The sequence below is a fragment of the Ursus arctos genome, unplaced genomic scaffold (assembly GCF_023065955.2).
Source record: "Ursus arctos isolate Adak ecotype North America unplaced genomic scaffold, UrsArc2.0 scaffold_48, whole genome shotgun sequence".
NCBI classification, from domain to species: Eukaryota; Metazoa; Chordata; class Mammalia; order Carnivora; family Ursidae; genus Ursus; species Ursus arctos.
The window spans coordinates 470,375-486,997 of NW_026623065.1; the positions used below are offsets into that span (position 1 = coordinate 470,375).

General features: G+C 52.0%; 1 protein-coding gene across 1 annotated transcript in view; it reads right to left on the reverse strand.

Annotated features, from left to right (window-relative positions):
- Positions 1-16,623, reverse strand: part of LOC130542711 (ral guanine nucleotide dissociation stimulator-like) — a 248,334-nt gene that overhangs the window by 215,004 nt on the left and 16,707 nt on the right. Inside the window, exons 4-8 of the mRNA XM_057306933.1 lie at positions 16,251-16,466; positions 15,779-15,882; positions 15,202-15,271; positions 13,340-14,592; positions 12,840-12,961 (exon numbers count right to left, since the gene is read on the reverse strand). Coding sequence (XP_057162916.1) covers positions 14,461-14,592; positions 15,202-15,271; positions 15,779-15,882; positions 16,251-16,466 — 522 coding nt within the window. The 3' untranslated portion in view covers positions 12,840-12,961; positions 13,340-14,460. The remainder of the gene's footprint in view (positions 1-12,839; positions 12,962-13,339; positions 14,593-15,201; positions 15,272-15,778; positions 15,883-16,250; positions 16,467-16,623) is intronic.

A 16,623-nucleotide genomic window follows, 5' to 3' on the forward strand; every position in this document is an offset into this window, starting at 1 on the left:
AGGTGTTGGAGGAATTCAAAGAACAAGTAGGGAATAGCAGGCAGCTCAGAGATTAACTCGGTCCATGCCCACAAGTTCAATCCCAGATGCTGAACAAAGAAAAATTTGCGGACCAGCGAGAAAAGAAAAGCCAACTACTCACTTTATGGCACAGTTCTGCTGGTTTATCCTGAGAACATTCATCAGCATGTCATATGTGTATTATTATATTCATTTTAAGGATACGGAGGCTCAGGGCAGGTAGGGAACAACGTGCCCAAGACCGTTCCACGGAAGTGGAGGAACCCAATTGGAACTTGTGTCCTTTGTGCAATATTATGCTGCCAACCTGCCCCCAGTGGGGATCTTGGCCGTTCTGGGAGAGAGACCACCTTAGGACAGCCCTGAAGAAAGCCAGGGTTTGGGCTCTGCTGAAATCCCCTGGTTCCTGGAGGACAAGAACAGGAAAGGCGTAGCCTTGACCCTCCACATCCCACACTGCCCCTTTCTCCCTCACAAGTGGTTCATGACCAACCCTCCGTCCCTGCTCCAATCAAGGCAGAGCGAACTCTAAGCCACACGCCCTGAGGAAGAGCTCAAGGTGCTCAGGGTGGGGTGCAGCTGAGGACAATAGAGCTTTTCTCCAAGCTGGGCACAGGCTTCTCGAAGGGGGGAGGCTGAGGTGGAGACAGAGCCCAGCCCACCCAGGGCTGCCAGCACCTCGGGGGAAGCACCGCACACTGAGTTGACAGGCATTGACAGGAGGTGGCTCCGGGGCCTGCGGCATGAGGAGGGGTCACTCCTGCCTCTTCTCCATCCTTGGTGGAGGCTTTGGGTCTGGGCCAGATCAGGATTGTGGGAGCCAATTGAGCAGGGAGGCTATGGGGACTGATTGCCTGCCCACCACAGAGACTCCTCCTGCATGTTTTTTTTTTTTAAAGATTTTATTTATTTATTCGACAGAGATAGAGACAGCCAGCGAGAGAGGGAACACAAGCAGGGGGAGTGGGAGAGGAAGAAGCAGGCTCATAGCGGAGGAGCCTGATGTGGGGCTCGATCCCATAACGCCGGGATCACGCCCTGAGCCGAAGGCAGACGCTTAACCGCTATGCCACCCAGGCGCCCCTCCTGCATGTTTTTTGAGCCCCCCCCCCCCGCCTGTGCTGGGCCTGGGAGGGGTCACAGGGATGGGGGGCACTGAGTCCCGGGAAGCTGCTCAGTGAGAAGTGCCTGGCCCAAGCTCCAGTCCCCCCAACTCTACAGAGCCCCCCCTCCCCCAGCCCTTCCCTGACCAAGCCAGTGCCCTTCCCACTGGAGTCCCGGGCTGGACTTGAGCTGTGACCCCTCCCAGGCCCAGCACGGGCCTCCCTGGGGCTAGCCCACGGTGCCTGTAGGCAACCAGGCGGCAGCTCTGTGGGCAGCTCAATGGCTCCTCTGTTCCATCCCTGACTCCACACCCTGCTCCAGGAAACCCTAGCCCCCTGCCCTAGGCGGGTCACCCAGAGGAGCCACCCACGGGGCCGGGAATCCGGAGCAGAAGCAGAAACACCTGCTGGAAGGTTGGCAAGAAGGGCACCCACCCTGGGCACATAGGATCCCTATCAGAGGCCAGGGCTGCCTTCCCAGTGGTTTCCAGGTCACGTGAGGAGGTGAAACTGCTCTGTGGGGGAAAGCTGCTTCTGCAGGCTTCTGACACCTTTGCTCTACCCTGACTTATTTTGTTGATGGGACCTTTACCTGACCGCTGTACTCACTGTGGTATACCACATCCGTCACAGGGCCTGGCACAGGGTAGGCGCTCAGTGCACATTTACTCGATGCTCCAAAGGTCTCCCTCTCCTCAGACTCTATCTTCTGGAGTGACACAGACTCTCAGATCCCCATTCGCCCCCACTCTGACCACTCTGACAGACCAGGAGCTGCTGTGGGAGCAGGCTGTCAGGAGAACCAACATTTGAATGGGGAGCAAAGCCTCTGGTTCAAGAGCAAAAAGGAAGAACTGGCAGGAAAGGCCCCTAAAACCAGAGCTAATATTTAGGCAAACCCCCTGGTAGACAGAATGCTACTGAAAGGCTGAAATACTTCCAAACTAGTAGGCAAGTAGCTGCTGCTCAGAGGTCCCCTTGTCCCCACGCCTCCTGCCAACCAGATCCCCTCCCTCCTGCCGTCTAGCAGGCTCCAGACCAGGCTCTTGTGCCTGTTCCAATTGGGCAGTGCCCCTCCCAGAGCCGCTGTCCTGCTTGGCTCTCCTTCCTGCCTCAGCCTCTCCTGAGATAGCTGGCAGGCCCACCATCTGGCGTGACCTTCCGCTCTGCAGCTGGACCCTGCTAGGAGTTCCTGACCCCACCCATGGGGCTTGCCAGTCCAAGGGGAGCTAGGAGGGGGCACATGCCACAGGATTTGGGCTCTGCAAGGTCCCCAAAGTCTACCCCTCCCCCTTTCCTCCATGTCTTCAGTTGACATCTGGAAGCCTCTGGTTTTTCTCCTGTAGAATATCTCATAGGATTGGGAAGAGGACAGTGAGTGTAAAAGTCCTTAGTTTGGAGGCTAGAATGGAGTCAGTGCTCGATAGATGTTAGCCCTGCTGCTGATCTCTTCTATTCAGACACTAAAGCCCAGAGTTTAGGTGCTCGACAGGGTACACAGATGGCATCAGTAGAGACAAGACTGCGACCCAGGTCTCCTGACTCTCAGTGCCTTGCTGCAGATTTTCCAGACAACTTGGGAAATGTAGCATCTTCTCTCCTCTACTCGTAGATTTAAAATACACTTCAGCATGTTAAAGGCTCTGAGCAATCGTGTAGCAAAGAGAGCTGTCTAATTTTGTTTAACTCGGCATTTCTCCAAAGTATTTAACCGTGAAATCCTTTCTCTGCTGAAAGTCTGTCAGTTTTGGAAATGGTATACTATTTACCTTCCCCAAGATCAAACTTTTTGCACCCTCTGTTCCCACTTCCTGCAACGCCCTTCCCAATTTTATCTGCCATGGAAACTCCTTCACATGAAACAAATTTGTTATCATCTTTTTCTAAGTACGAAGAAATGTCATGCTTGTAAGACATTCGAACATCACAGACACACAATGGACGTCAACAACCCTTTTAAGGTGTGTCTGGGGCCACCTCAGGACTGGGTGGCTAGTGCTGGCCTTCAGGTTCAGGAAATGGTGAACTCAGCACGGGATGCACTCTTCATTCCTTCTCTGAGTCTCCTTCCTGTGCTCGGTGAACACTTCCCATCTCCTGTCTGCAGGGCTCCCCGAAGGTGCCATGGTCCCATGGCATGGTGTCGGCAGCCAGTCTGCCATCAGGCTACCTGGCTGTGAACCTCAGCTCTCCTACTGGCTAGCTGTGAAACCATGTGATCCAACACTCCTGTGCTTCAGTCTCCCTATATCACCTGGGGATAATAACAGAATCTTCCTCATAGGGTTGTCAGAAGCTACTGGGCTAAAACATATCGGCTGCTTCAAAATGGTACCAGGTACACGGTAGGTATTAGGTAATTGTCTGCCATTATATCATTAAAGATGAAAAGACCAAATTTCTGGGTCCTCCAGGAGCTCACAGTGACAGCCACAAAGCAAACTCCAAAAGAGTGAGGTACCTTGAGGTGCTGTGAAGCCCCGGGGCTGCGCCCCAGACTCTGGAGGAAACGCAGGCTCACTGCATGCAGGGACTGGGCTCCCCCTCTGCTCTCGCATGACTAGCGTCCCGCTGGTTCTGCGGGGAGGGCAAGCTGGAGGGGGCAACAGCTACCCTTCCAAGCCCCAGGCCCCAGCCAGCTGCTCCCACCCATGTTCCCCAGCGCCCTAGCCGTTCCCAGCTTCCAACAGGTGGAGTTCCAGGGCTGACTGAGGTGTCACTGAGTCACTGACCAAGCCAACAAGCTGCAAATGCCTTCCCGAAAGAGTGCCACAGCATGAGGAGGCAGCAGTGGGAGGAGTGGACGGGCCTGCCATAAAATCCCCTGGTAGCGCAGGCCTCAGCAGTAGCCCCCCAACCCCAGCAAAGCACCAATGGCAGCAAAGATGGCCAGCCCAGGCCCCAAAGGGTTAAGAGATCTAACCAGTCCGCAAAGGTCCGGGACCCTTCTCTTTTCCTCCCTCTGCCTCCCTCGGAGGACATGTGCAAAATAAACAGATCAGAACTCCAGACTCAGTGGAAGTTATAAGAAGAAAAAGCAAGAACAAACAAACTCAAAAAAGGCAAGGACCAGGTCTTCTAGGTGGTGGGTCCCTTTGAGCACCCAGGCCAGTGTCACTTAATGCTATAGAAATCCTGGCACGATCCTGCAGCAGCAGCCCCTACTCGCCCTCCTGACCCTGAGGCAGAGATGTCTTGTTTGACTTCAGACACCCTCAACGTTTCCTTCCCTTTCCTCTTTCTACCTGTCTTTCACTTGTTTCCAAATTTGGGCCTGGAGGATCCAAGTCCACGTGGACGCCATGTATGAGGTGTATCTATTTTTTAAAATTCTTGATATTTTGGGCCCTGTGAACCCCTGTGAGAATCTGGGAGCTCTGAGCCTTTTCCCAGAAAAATGCTCATGCACCCAAATATTTGCACACAATTTCTGGAGCTTCATGAACCCCAGAAGCCTCTCCATGAGCTAAGAACAAGAGCCCTAGTTTCAGTGCATCCAGGGTGCCTGTCTTATTGTTCACATCATCTCTTTCTCTGCCTCTCTGTCACACACACACACACACGCGCGTGCACACATCTTGGCAGGATAGAGGCAAAGGACACACTGTGCAGATGGTCACAGGCAGCTCAAAGCTTCATCCAATTAGGGCCCCTTCCCCGTCCCTCTTTCCTAATTAGATCAGGTGTTTCCTGTTGAAGATCTGAGAAAAGGGAGCAAAGAAAGGAAGGCTCCGTTCTCTCACCCCTCTGCCCAAAGTGTGGCCTGGAGGCCAGACAGGGCCCAGCACCGTGAAGGAGTTCTTCCTATGGCCAGATGGCGAGGCCCTGCCTGCCTGGTTCAGGGTGTGGCTCCTGCTGCTCCCACACCTGCCCTGCCAGTCCTGCCCAGATGGCCACCCTTGCCCCCTTGCCAAATGCAGCAGTGGGTCTCAGGGAGGGCCAGTAGCCAGAGCCCTGCATGGGGAGGTCCTCTCAGGGCCCTGTCTAAATCCCCATTCTTTCCTGCCCGCCACATTCACTTTCCACAGGGCTCATTTCTCCTCAATCTTCTCATCACAGAAGTATTTCCACCCATTTCATCAAACCTCACGACCCAGGCCCTCTCACAGGGTTCTGACCCACCCACCAGCTACTGGGCTCCAGAAGAAGAAGAAGGAAAGTGGGCCAGCCTAAGGCACATCCTGGTCTACAGTCCCTATCTCACCTCAGGAAGTGACCCCACAGCAAAAAGCCAAGAAGACCCGCATGGCTGAGAGGAGAGGAACAGAGAATCAGGACAAAACACTGCACAGAAGAGAAACTCCAGCTCAATGGGCCAGCTCACCACTCAGGCACAGCAACTTGGGTTTAGGATAAGGGGCTAAGGTACCTAGCCTGGACTCTTCCTAAGGGAAGACTCTGGGATCCCCCAAACTCTGCTCCTAAACGAGAGGAGCTGCTCTCAATGGTGGGAGGCTCCAGGTCAGGGCCCGCAGAGACCATGTCCCTGCCCCTGAGCCAGTCTGATGGCGTCCTGGATGCTTCTCATCACACCCACTGAAGAAACCACAGATTGTGTAGCTCCTGGGAGATCCTGCTGGATTTCATTCCTGTCCCTGCAGCTGACAAAGGAGTCAGACACCTCTTGGCCCCTAAGGTCTGAACAGCCCACAGATCACAGAGCTGACCCAGGCTGAGGCGTGGATGCCCTCGGTGAGAAGAGGCTGTGGATCACCCACGGCCGTGTGGGTGCAGCCCCTTCCTTGGGAGTCTCTGTGGGGAAATGTACAAAAGGGAGCTGTGGTTTAAGGGAGTCTCTGACCTTCGGGTCACCCTGGCAATGGACAGTCACCATTCAACGGACGTAGTTCACTCACCCCTTTCTGTGCTAAGCATGTCAGGCACTTGGGAAATACAGACATGAGGAGGACAATGGTCCTTGTCCTAGAGGAGCCCATGGCTTGGGGGGCAGCCTGTTAGGCCATTCCAAGACTGCAGAGAGGAAGGCCAGGGATAGCTCAGGCCCATGTGCCAATGGGCAGTGGTCAGGGAGAGGACACTAACTGGTCAACAGTAAGCACAAGGCCTAATAATGCTCCCTCTGCCTCACTGTCGCCACCACCATCACATCACCCAACAGTGCTGAGTGGGCGGCCGGCGCCAGAGCGCCCACGTGGCCAGTGAAGGGGGGCCCAGCTTGGATGTTATCCCGCCCCCTCCCTTGATAAAGCAACTTCGTGCAGGTCACAGTCTGACTAGTTTTACGCAGCAGCCCCACTGGGATGGTAGTAGAGACTTATAAACTGGAGACACGGAGAGTTTACACATCTCAAGTGCTTAAGGCATCCTAGCTTTTTCCTGCTGCCCATGGGATGGGTGCCTTTCAAGTCATGCCTCTGGGGTTCCCTTGGGGTCACCCACCCCAACATCGAGGCCTCAGAAAACACATCCCCTCACTTCCCTGAGACGTGAAGCACAGAAGCAGTCTTTTAGGCACTCTGTAGGGCCAAAAGTGTTTCAGAATTTAAATAGTTCAGACGTTGGAAGTGTAAAACTGTACATCGACCAAAAGTGACATATCTATCACCCCTGGCAGGGTCTGAGGCCATAGCCCCTAAGCTGACAGTTTAAAATTCCTTCACCTCCACCTTGAACACAAGTTTGCCCCAACACTACAAAAACTTTGGTTCTCAGACCATATCAGATTTCAAATTGCAGGCACAGGATTATGGAGCTCTTCGAAGTCCCACCCACCCAAATCCTATCACCTCACGGCCCACTGCCTGCCCTTCCTCTGACTTCGGAAGGACTAATGGCGCTCAGTCTATAACAGAAAGTATAGCACCTGATAATACTCTGTCTTGCGTTGTTCTCATTGTTTTTCGTGCCTTCATTTCATTTTTTTATAATAATATTTTTTATTATGTTAGTCACCATACAGTACATCCCTGGTTTTTGATGCAAAGTTCGATGATTCATTAGTTGCGCATAACACCCAGTGCACCATGCAATACGTGCCCTTCTTACTACCCATCACCAGTCTATCCCATTCCCCCACCCCCCTCCCCTCTGTAGCCCTCAGTTTGTTTCTCAGAGTCCATAGTCTCTTATGCTTCATTCCCCCTTCTGATTACCCCCCTTTCTTTATCCCTTTCTTCTCCTACCGATCTTCCTAGTTCTTATGTTCCATAGATGAGTGATACCATGTGACAATTGTCTTTCTCTGCTTGACTTATTTCACTTAGCATTATCTCCTCCAGTGCCGTCCATGTTGCAGCAAATGTTGAGAAATCGTTCTTTCTGATAGCTGAGTAATATTCCATTGTATATATGGACCACCTCTTCTTAATGCAGTCATCTGTTGAAGGACATCTCGGCTCCTTCCACGATTTAGCTATCATGGACAATGCTGCTATGAACATTGGGGTCCATATGGCCCTTCTCCTCACTACGTCTGTATCTTTGGGGTAGATAACCAGTAGTGCAATGGCTGGATCATAGGGTAGCTCAATTTTTATGCCTTCATTTCAATTGTAAATTACTGTGAAAGCAGAAATCCTGTTTTGTGCAGCATGCTGCATTTGTTAGGACTCTCTTGGTTTTAGGAAAATGGATTCATTTCAACTTTTTGAAAATGGAAGTAGAGTTGATATACACTTTATGTTAGTTTCAGGTGTATAACATAGTGATTGGACGAGTCTATACATTATGCTATGCTCACAAGTGTAGCTACCATCTGTCACCATACGATGCTATCACAATACCATTGACTATATTCCCTATGCTGTACTTTTAATCCCTGTGACTTGTTCATCCCATAACTGGAAGCCTATACTCTCCTTCACTCGTTTTGCCCATCCCCCAACCCCCTCCCCTCTGGCAGCCACTGGTTTCTATTTATGGTTCTGTTTCTGCACTTTTGCTTGTTTGTTTTACTTGTTAGATTCCACATATAGGTGAAATTGTATTTGGCTTTTAAAAACTGAAGTTTTGGTCTCATAACTGAATAAGTGTAGGAATAGCCTCTGATTCAGGTCCAGCTGGATCCAGGGGCTCTATTATTCCATCAGGATTCCATCTTACTGTCCTTTCTGTGTCTCTCGGCACTACTTCTTTGTATCATTCTTGACCAGGCTTTCTCTATGTGGTCGCCCCTAGACACTGGAGGTTTACAACACCTAGCTGAGCCATCCCCAGGGAGAGACAGCTTCTGTGTCCTGATGCTTTCACAAAAAACTCCCATTGATCACTCCCATTGGCCAGCTTGGTCCTAAAGCAATCTCCATAGCCAAGAGTGATGGTGTTCTCCTTGACCAAACATGGATCCCTGTTTCCCCATGGAACAAGGGCTTTCAGGCATTGTTGGTAGAACGCAAAGTGGTACAGTCTCCAGGAAGGGGCAATTACATATGCATTTTCCCTTTTACCCAGAAATCCCACCTCTGGGAAGCTGAACTATCGATGCAGTGGCAAACAAATGAATATGTGTGCCCAAGGCTGTTCATCGCAGAGTTACTCACAATAACAAAAGATTAAAAATAATCAACTGTCCATGAACAGAGACTGATTTAATAAACTAAGGCACATCCATAATTGGAGCTGCTGAAAGAAACGAAGAATAATATGATGGTTAATTTGATGTGTCAACCTGATTAGGTTATGGGGCGCCCTGATATTTTGGTCAAACATTGCTCTGGCTGTGTCTGTGGAGGGTGTCTCTGAATGAGATTAACATTTAAATTGGCAGACAGTGAAGCAGATTGCCCTCTCCCATGTGGGTGGGCCACATGCAATCAACTGAAGGCCAGAATAGAACAAAGAGGCCTTCCCTTTCCTGACTTAGAGAGAATCCCTCCGGCCTCATGGCCTTTAAACTGGAACATTGTTCCCCCCCCACCTTCAAACTGGAATGTTTGACATCAAGAGAGTGTAAGTAAATATTGGGGCTTTGTGTTTGCTGAGTGCCCTAATGTTGGTCACACAGATACTTTCAACACTACTTCCTGAAACAAATGAATGTGTTAATCAATTAACCCGGGTGTGAACGTTGATACTGGTGGGGCTAATTCAGCCTGGAAAGCAAGAAGATACTCATAGTGGTATCCATCTCTACAACAGATTGAAAGCGTGGCTGGTGATAGGCAGGGGAGGGGACAAGAGCCAAAATGGTGGTCCAACACAGTCTTGTGAGAGGGTGAAAATCTGAAAGGCAGAAAAATACACAGGCCTAGAAACATTTAGTCTGAGCCTGGGAGAGAATCAGTGGATCTGAAGCAGGGACTTGTCACAACCCTTGTTCATTTTTTGAGCACAGCAAGCTCAGAAGCCACCTTGTGCAAGTTTTAACACAATATCTTCTGATAAATTAGGCCATTTTGTGCTCTTCCTACTGTTAAGCTTGCTTACATCCAACTGCTTAAATTCCTTCATAGACTTTCAAATCATGAGGCCGCAGGGATTACGTGAATGTTCTGCGGTATTCCATCATCCCGTGTAACAAAACGTTTCCTGATAAATCACTAAAAATATCTGCTGCTTCATTAAAAGCAGATTTCTATTTGGTGATGCATGCACGAGAGGATGGAGTGCTGGCTTCTGATGGGCATTCCATCCTGCTGCCCACAGGAAAGCGCTAACAGGTGCAGCCAATGCACTACTGGCACACCAGCAGCCTTAAATCCAGAAATCCAGCCCCCTTGGTCCCTGAAGGGGGTGGGAGGGGCTTTAGCTGATTATGCCACGAAGGAAAACAGGTCAGACTTCCTTCTGGTATCCTTTGAGTCCATTTGCATTTTGTGATTACCCACCAGGTAAATATCACCTACTTATAGTGGACTTAAAATAGTTAAATGGGAACCTAGCTGACAAGACTAGACCCAGCCTCCACGGCCAGCAACTCCTTTGCAGTAAAGCCTTGAGGGAGAAGCCTCAGAGTCAAAACCCTGATTAAGGAGGAAAGAGGCTCACGTTAACTCTCACCAGATGATTCTCAACCTCAACAAAGGTTCCATTCTTTGTCCCTTAGATGGGACAATCTGGAAGCACATCCCCAGTGGGACTGTGCCCCAGTTTCTCAGTGGTAGCCTCTTCATTAACACAGACACTGTATTGGCTGCCCCTCTACCTTCCTTTCCTTCTCCACTTCTCAACTTCCTGAAATGAGCTACTTATACTTAAGTGTTTTTCTCAGGGTCTGCTTCTCAGAGAACCAAATCAAAACAATCCTAGAGGTCTACAAGCCGTCTCTGGGCCCAGCAGCACATGAGAGGGATTCCAGAGGCTGCTGGAAGCCGTGTTAGTACAGCAATGCGGTTAGATGAACTGGAACCACAGAGACAGAAACAGCAGGCTAATGGTAATATGGGGGCTGGATTCTGTTGAACCACTTACAGAGAGACTGAGATTCCATATGACTGCAGGTGTGCAAGCGAGCCCGCCTGAGATCAGCTGAGCTTGCCTTCTATCAGCAGAACTGTAGACTTCCGAGCAATAACAAAGGGTGGTTATTTGGACGATAAGATTTGGGGTCATTTGTTATGCAGCAATAGTAACGCTACATGATGCTCGATTTTTTAAATTGAGCTATAACTGACAAAAGTGCATGTTTTTTAAGGCATATAATGTGATAATCTGATATACAAGGAAAAAATTGCTCCTATGTGTTACCAAACAAGGAAGAAAAGTATGGAGGTGAGCACCATCGCTTCCAGTGAGGTGGAGGGTGGGCAGTGGAGGCCAGAGCTGACCTGCAGTTTTTAGGTGGAGGTGACATGATGTTTCCATGTCACTGTGGTGAGAGAGAATTGGAGGAAGGTCTGGCAGCAGAAGCAGCTACGAAAGTATCAGAGACTCTAGAATGAAACACACCAGCCTGGAAGTACTATCTACCCCCCAGGCCGTAACTTCTTGATTCTCAAAAATCCTCCATGATGCATAAAATGGGAGAAGATATTTGCAAAACATATATCTGAAGAAGACTTGCATCTAGAATATATAAACAATTCTTCTAACTCAATATTAAGAAAACCCAAGTTGGTTTTTTTTTAAGGGCAAAAGACCTGAACAGCCACTTTCCCAAAAAAGGTTTTAAAATGGCAACTATATGCATGAAAAGATGTGTAACATCATTAGTCATTAAGAAAATGAAAATGAGGGGCGCCTGGGTGGCTCAGTCATTAAGCATCTGCCTTCAGCTCAGGGTGTGGTCCCGGAGTCCTGGGATCGAGTCCCACATCAGGCTCCTCCGCTGCAGGCCTGCTTCTCCCTCTCACACTCCCCTTGCTTGTGTTCAATCTCTTACTATTGCTCTTTGTCAAATAAATTAAAAAAAACTTCAAAAAAAAAGGATATGACCCATTATCCTGGCAAGAGAGAACCCATCCCTGATCCACCAGATGCCAGCCAGGGAACAGTGGCTACCATGGATCGGACGCAGAGCCTGGGGCCTGGAGGGAACTGCTGCTTCAGAAGAACCGCATAAGGAGATGCACGAAGGCTGGAAATCCTGGCTCCTAGGTCAGCATAGATACTCATGGAACCAGGCTCAGGTGTGTCCTTTAAGGTACCCCTCCCATCTTTTCCCATCACACATAGCAAGCAGGAAAGGGAATCCAGAGATCATTGACAAGAATCCCAGAAAGATTCCAAACTTGGTAAACGGCCAACGGGGAGACTGAGGCTGGAAAGTCCTGAATGCCCTGAGTCCATCTGCAAATTATCTTCCTCTGGCTTTGTCCCCTTCACACGCAGGATTTGATCTCCTTCCGTGTTTTTCCCCACTAGGTGCTGATGCAGTTCCAGAGATTGAACTACAATATGACAAGTTCCAAATACGGGGGCAATACAAAACCAAACACAAAACCAAAAAAGCATCTCAACGGAAGGAGCAGGACACAGTCTTCCTGGCCTTAGAGCAGAGAAAGGCAACCCCAGTCCTGGGGCAGGAAGGCGCTCTGGGGCGTACAAGTCTTAAAGACTCCCACTTTCAGTGGTTGTTGCTATTCCTGGGAAAGTCCCTGCAACCTCTAAATCTCAGGAGTTCTGAGGGGCTGTCTCTGCTGTTTGCCCAAATTCATTGACTGAAATGGACGCGTGCTCTGAGTAAGGGGGATTTGGGGGTGCCCTCCAGTGGCTAGGGAGAAGGGCTGGCACTTCTCCTTCCTCCCACATACAGTAGCTGATGACTCTGGAAGATTTCCTAGGTCAGGAACGAATATGAGAGTCTGTGCAAGTTTTCCATTACTGTAGGAAGTAAAAGACCCAAACCACACACCGGGCTCTAAAACAAAACAAGGGCTTTAATCTCCTAACATGCAAATCTATCACGGTACTATTTAAAACAACTAAATGGTGCCCCCTACATAAGGAAATAGATGGGGGGAAGGGGTGTGGAGTAAATGGGCGCAAGGATGCAGCTGCTGAGGAATCCCTGCAGGGCCACTGGACACTTGCTCAGCCCTGAGGTTGACTGCGGCCAGTTCTTCTCCTTCTTGAGTGCTGCTGACCAGCTAGGACCGGGGCTCCAGCTGGCAGGACAGGGTGTAGCTAAGGACAGAGGGACACCTGTGAGTTGCCCAGGAGCTTCCATTCAAGAGTCCCTGCCAGTGTTTGCCCACAGCTGGAGTCTGGCGCCCCGGCAACAAGGCCTGAGGCTGCCCAGGGAAGGAGGATCCCAGGAGTGGCCAGCAGAAAGAGTCCACCCCGAACCTCACCGACCCAGCTCCTGATGGGCCTCACCTCTCAGCCTCGCTGAGCGGCTCCATAGCCTGGAACCAGGCCCAAAAAGGATCCTCGGGCTCTAGGGTGTAATTCTCGGCAGCCACCTGGAGCAGCATGATGTCTGTCATGACTTGATATTCCTGAGCAGAGAGAGAAGCACAGGATGTATAGGGAGCCTGGGAGGGGGGGCGGGGAGCTGCAGGGTCTGGTGAGGGTAGAGCATCGGGACCGGGCACCCATCCCAGGTCCTGGCACACATTGCCATCCTCCTCCCTGCAGATTCATCCGGTCTCCACCTGTTCTCAGAGGTGAGTATCAGTAGCCCCTCCTCCGGGAAGTCCTACTGGATGCCATGCTCTGTCCCCATCTCCTAACGGGATGGGACTTGCACTGCTTTCTTCTCAAGGGATCCCAGGAAATGTGAGGTGGAGGGGATGGAGCCAAGCAATGTTCTTCCCAGGGACATCTCTGAGGCCCACTCCCTACCCTTCCCTGCGGGAAGCGCCACATATGCTCACCTTATTTCTTTTCTGGTGGTTGATCTCATTCCCCTGGAATGCAGACAAAGTCCATCAGAATGAGGCCCCTGGTTCTTAGGAGCACTTGATTCCCATCCCTTCTCATGCTGCACCATGGCCAGGACCCATGAGGGGGCCGTGCATACACAGATAGTGGGCCTGGGATCTAGGCCAGGCTCTGGGGTCCAGAGAAAGGAGGACATGGGGCAGATGGACTGGCTACAGGTCGGGACCCTGCAGCACCACCCTCTCGGAAGACAGTAGGGGAGGCCGAAGCCTCAGGCAGGAAGGGGCTGCTGCGGCTACTGAGGTGCTTGCTGACGTGGAGGGTCCTGACTTCATTCTCCCCCCACGGGCAAACTCACCGGGGGAGGCTGAGGTCCACTCAGACAGACCTCATGCAGCTTTGCCTTCAGGAAGCTCTGCTGCTTCACCAGTCTTCGGCACCGGGAGCCGTGGCCTAACTGCAGCCTCACCTCGCTCATCCCTGAGATGGGCAACAGCCCCCAGGCTCACAGGGTAGCCGTGAGGCTGTCATGAGGAGAGGTTTGCCGAGTCCTGAGAGCTCAGGGCTCAGTACAGGGGCGTTCTGCTCCCAAACCTCCGGATTCTGGTCCCTCCCCCACAATCCTCAGGCTCACCCACCTCCAGATAGTCCTCCATGGCGGTATCTAACATCACCAGCTCGGTGAGAAAAGTGCCAAGGAAAGGCACGACACCCTGTGTCATGAGGGGGAGGGTTGGGATGAGTCCCTGCTCGCTGGTGTCCACAGGGACCCTCCACTGAAAATGCTCCAGCCTCCTAGCCCACCGCAGGGGCTCACGTGGAGCAGCCTAGGACCCTTAGCAGCCTCCCCCCCACGGGTTCCCTTTCCCCTCCCCCTCCCAGAACATCAGACTCCTCCTCATCACCTTCAGGGCCTGCTTTTCAAAAATGCCAGGGAATGGAGCACTAGGTCGGTCCCTCCCCACCCGCAAAACCCATTCTCTATGGACCACTCTGGGCCCTCCTCCTGGTCCTTTTGAAATAAGAATTGTAGAAGCTGTGGCCCCAGGAGCCGCAGCTGGAGTGGGAAGGACCCCCCCTTCCTGATCTTTCCTTTTTGGGAGGCTTCCAGCCCTCAGGGAGGAGCCCTCCTCCTCCTCTGACTTTGGAGGCCCTGGGCCTCAGGCACACTCACCTTCTTCTGCATCCTCTTCTGGGCTCCCCGGAGGGCCATCACCAGGGTGGCAAATCTATTGGATGGTCGCTCCTGCAGGGCCAAGGACAAGTTCCTTGAGACCATCATACCCTCAGGCCACTTGCCCCCACCATCTTGGACGTCAGAACCTAGACATCTGACCTAACTCATACTGATCCTGAGGCCCCATTATCCAGAAGCAGGCCGTGAGTGATTCCAGAACAATCTCATTCCAACATTCACTCCATGTGTGACCTTGAGCTTGCAGCCTGGCCTCCCCAAGCCTGTTTTCTCATCGGGAAACATGACAACTCCACCTATCTCCCATGGTCTCCTGAGGACTCAGGGTCCTATTACTCTCATCATTGTTGTGGCCCTCAACCCAGCCCAACCCCATCACTGAGCACAGGTCTGTCCTCTGGGCTCTCCAGGTTTGTAGAGGCCCCCACCTGGACCAGCTGTCAACACAGAGAGAGAGGGTGTGTAGGCTAGGGAGTCTGCTTGGACACCACCTGCTTGCCCCCTCGCCGCCAACGGCATCCGCACCTAGGCTGTCGCCACATTCATGCCAAAGGCTTCCCCTCCCCAAGGAATGCTTCAGACCATTCCCGACTTCATCCACTCAGGATCCTATTCCCTCCCACCCCTCGTCTCTTTCCAGACCTGCACCTTCCAGGCTACCTTGATGAGCAGGTTCCTGCCCTGTGCGCTGTCCTTGCTGCACAGCTTTTGAAAGATCCTCAATGGCTTCCTGAAGAGAGGCAAGGGAGGCACGATCAATCGACAAATAATGTGGCAGGGTTGAGTGCGAGTGCCTTTTCTTTGAGAACCCCAGAGTGTCAACCTGCCTGGTTGAGGGTTTCTTCTGGGATCCTCTGAGCACTAAGGTCTTTGTAGGACATGGGAGGGAGCTCTCATGTGGCTCGTCCTGGGCCTCCCTTCCCATATTCATTGAGAAACGCTGTTTGGGTCAATTTGGGGTTCAAATGGGCAGAGAGCTTAGTGGCTGTCAAGGAAACACGTGAAGAGATTTAATGCAGTTCAGCCCCGTGTGGGACATTTGGCAAAACTGATTTCTAAAGCGGGAGGCATGGTGGCCTCCTCACCAGGAAGGCTGAGAGACCTACCCACCAGCCCAGGTCCTGTGGTCGGGGTTTGCTGCCTCCCAGAAGGTCCAAGCTGCCTGAGGGGGAAGAGGACAAGCCTCTGGGAGCTCCCTCGTCCATCCTGGTCCCTCCATGGACAGAGGCCTACTCACCTGGAAACCTTCCCCCACGTGTTCTCGAGGCGGTGAATGGAGACACTCTGTAGAGCCGAGAGGATGGCATGTAAGGACGAGTAGTTCCTCAGGGTTTGACAGGCCTGGGGAGGGAAGAGAATGGGATGTCACTTGGGGAGCCGGCACCTTATTGGCTCTCAAGCTTCAGTCCCCCTCAGGGGAAAGTGCTCCTGCTGGAGGAAGCCGCTGTCCAGGGACCTGCCGAAGGGCACACGTGAGGCCCAGAGGAGGAGGAAGATTTTACCTCACTCCAAGGAAGGAGCCAGGCAGAAACGGAGCATCCCAGCATGGGGCCATGCAAGGCAAGGTCAGCATGCCCCTGGACGGAAGAGCCTAGGGACTGCACAGTCCCTAGGGCAAAGACCAGGGCCTTCCACCCTGAGACCTGATCAAGGGAAGAGCAGTGCCCGACACTCAGGAGAGCACCTCGGCGGGGCTTCCCGTTGCATACCTTGGCCACCTTGATCCAGTGCTCCACCACCATGGCCCTGTCCCGGGCTGTCATGCTCGGGTTGCCAAGGCAGGTGGTGATGACACACTTGGCCACACCATTGAACTGGGCGACAGTGGCCCGGACTGTGGGTGCCAGGTGCTCATTGCCAGGCTTGTTGCGCTTGGACCAGACGGAGCCCAGGCACTGATGGGGCAGCAGCTTCTTGAACAGCTCCTAGAGAACAGGCGGACCTTGGTTCACCCAGCCATTTCCCATGCAAGACTCATGTCCTACGTAGGGGTCACAGGTCAGAGCTGGACCTCAGGGAGCTGAGAATCTGGCCTGAGCCTGGTTCGAGACTGTGGATTTCATTCCATTGTTTTTCCCTGAG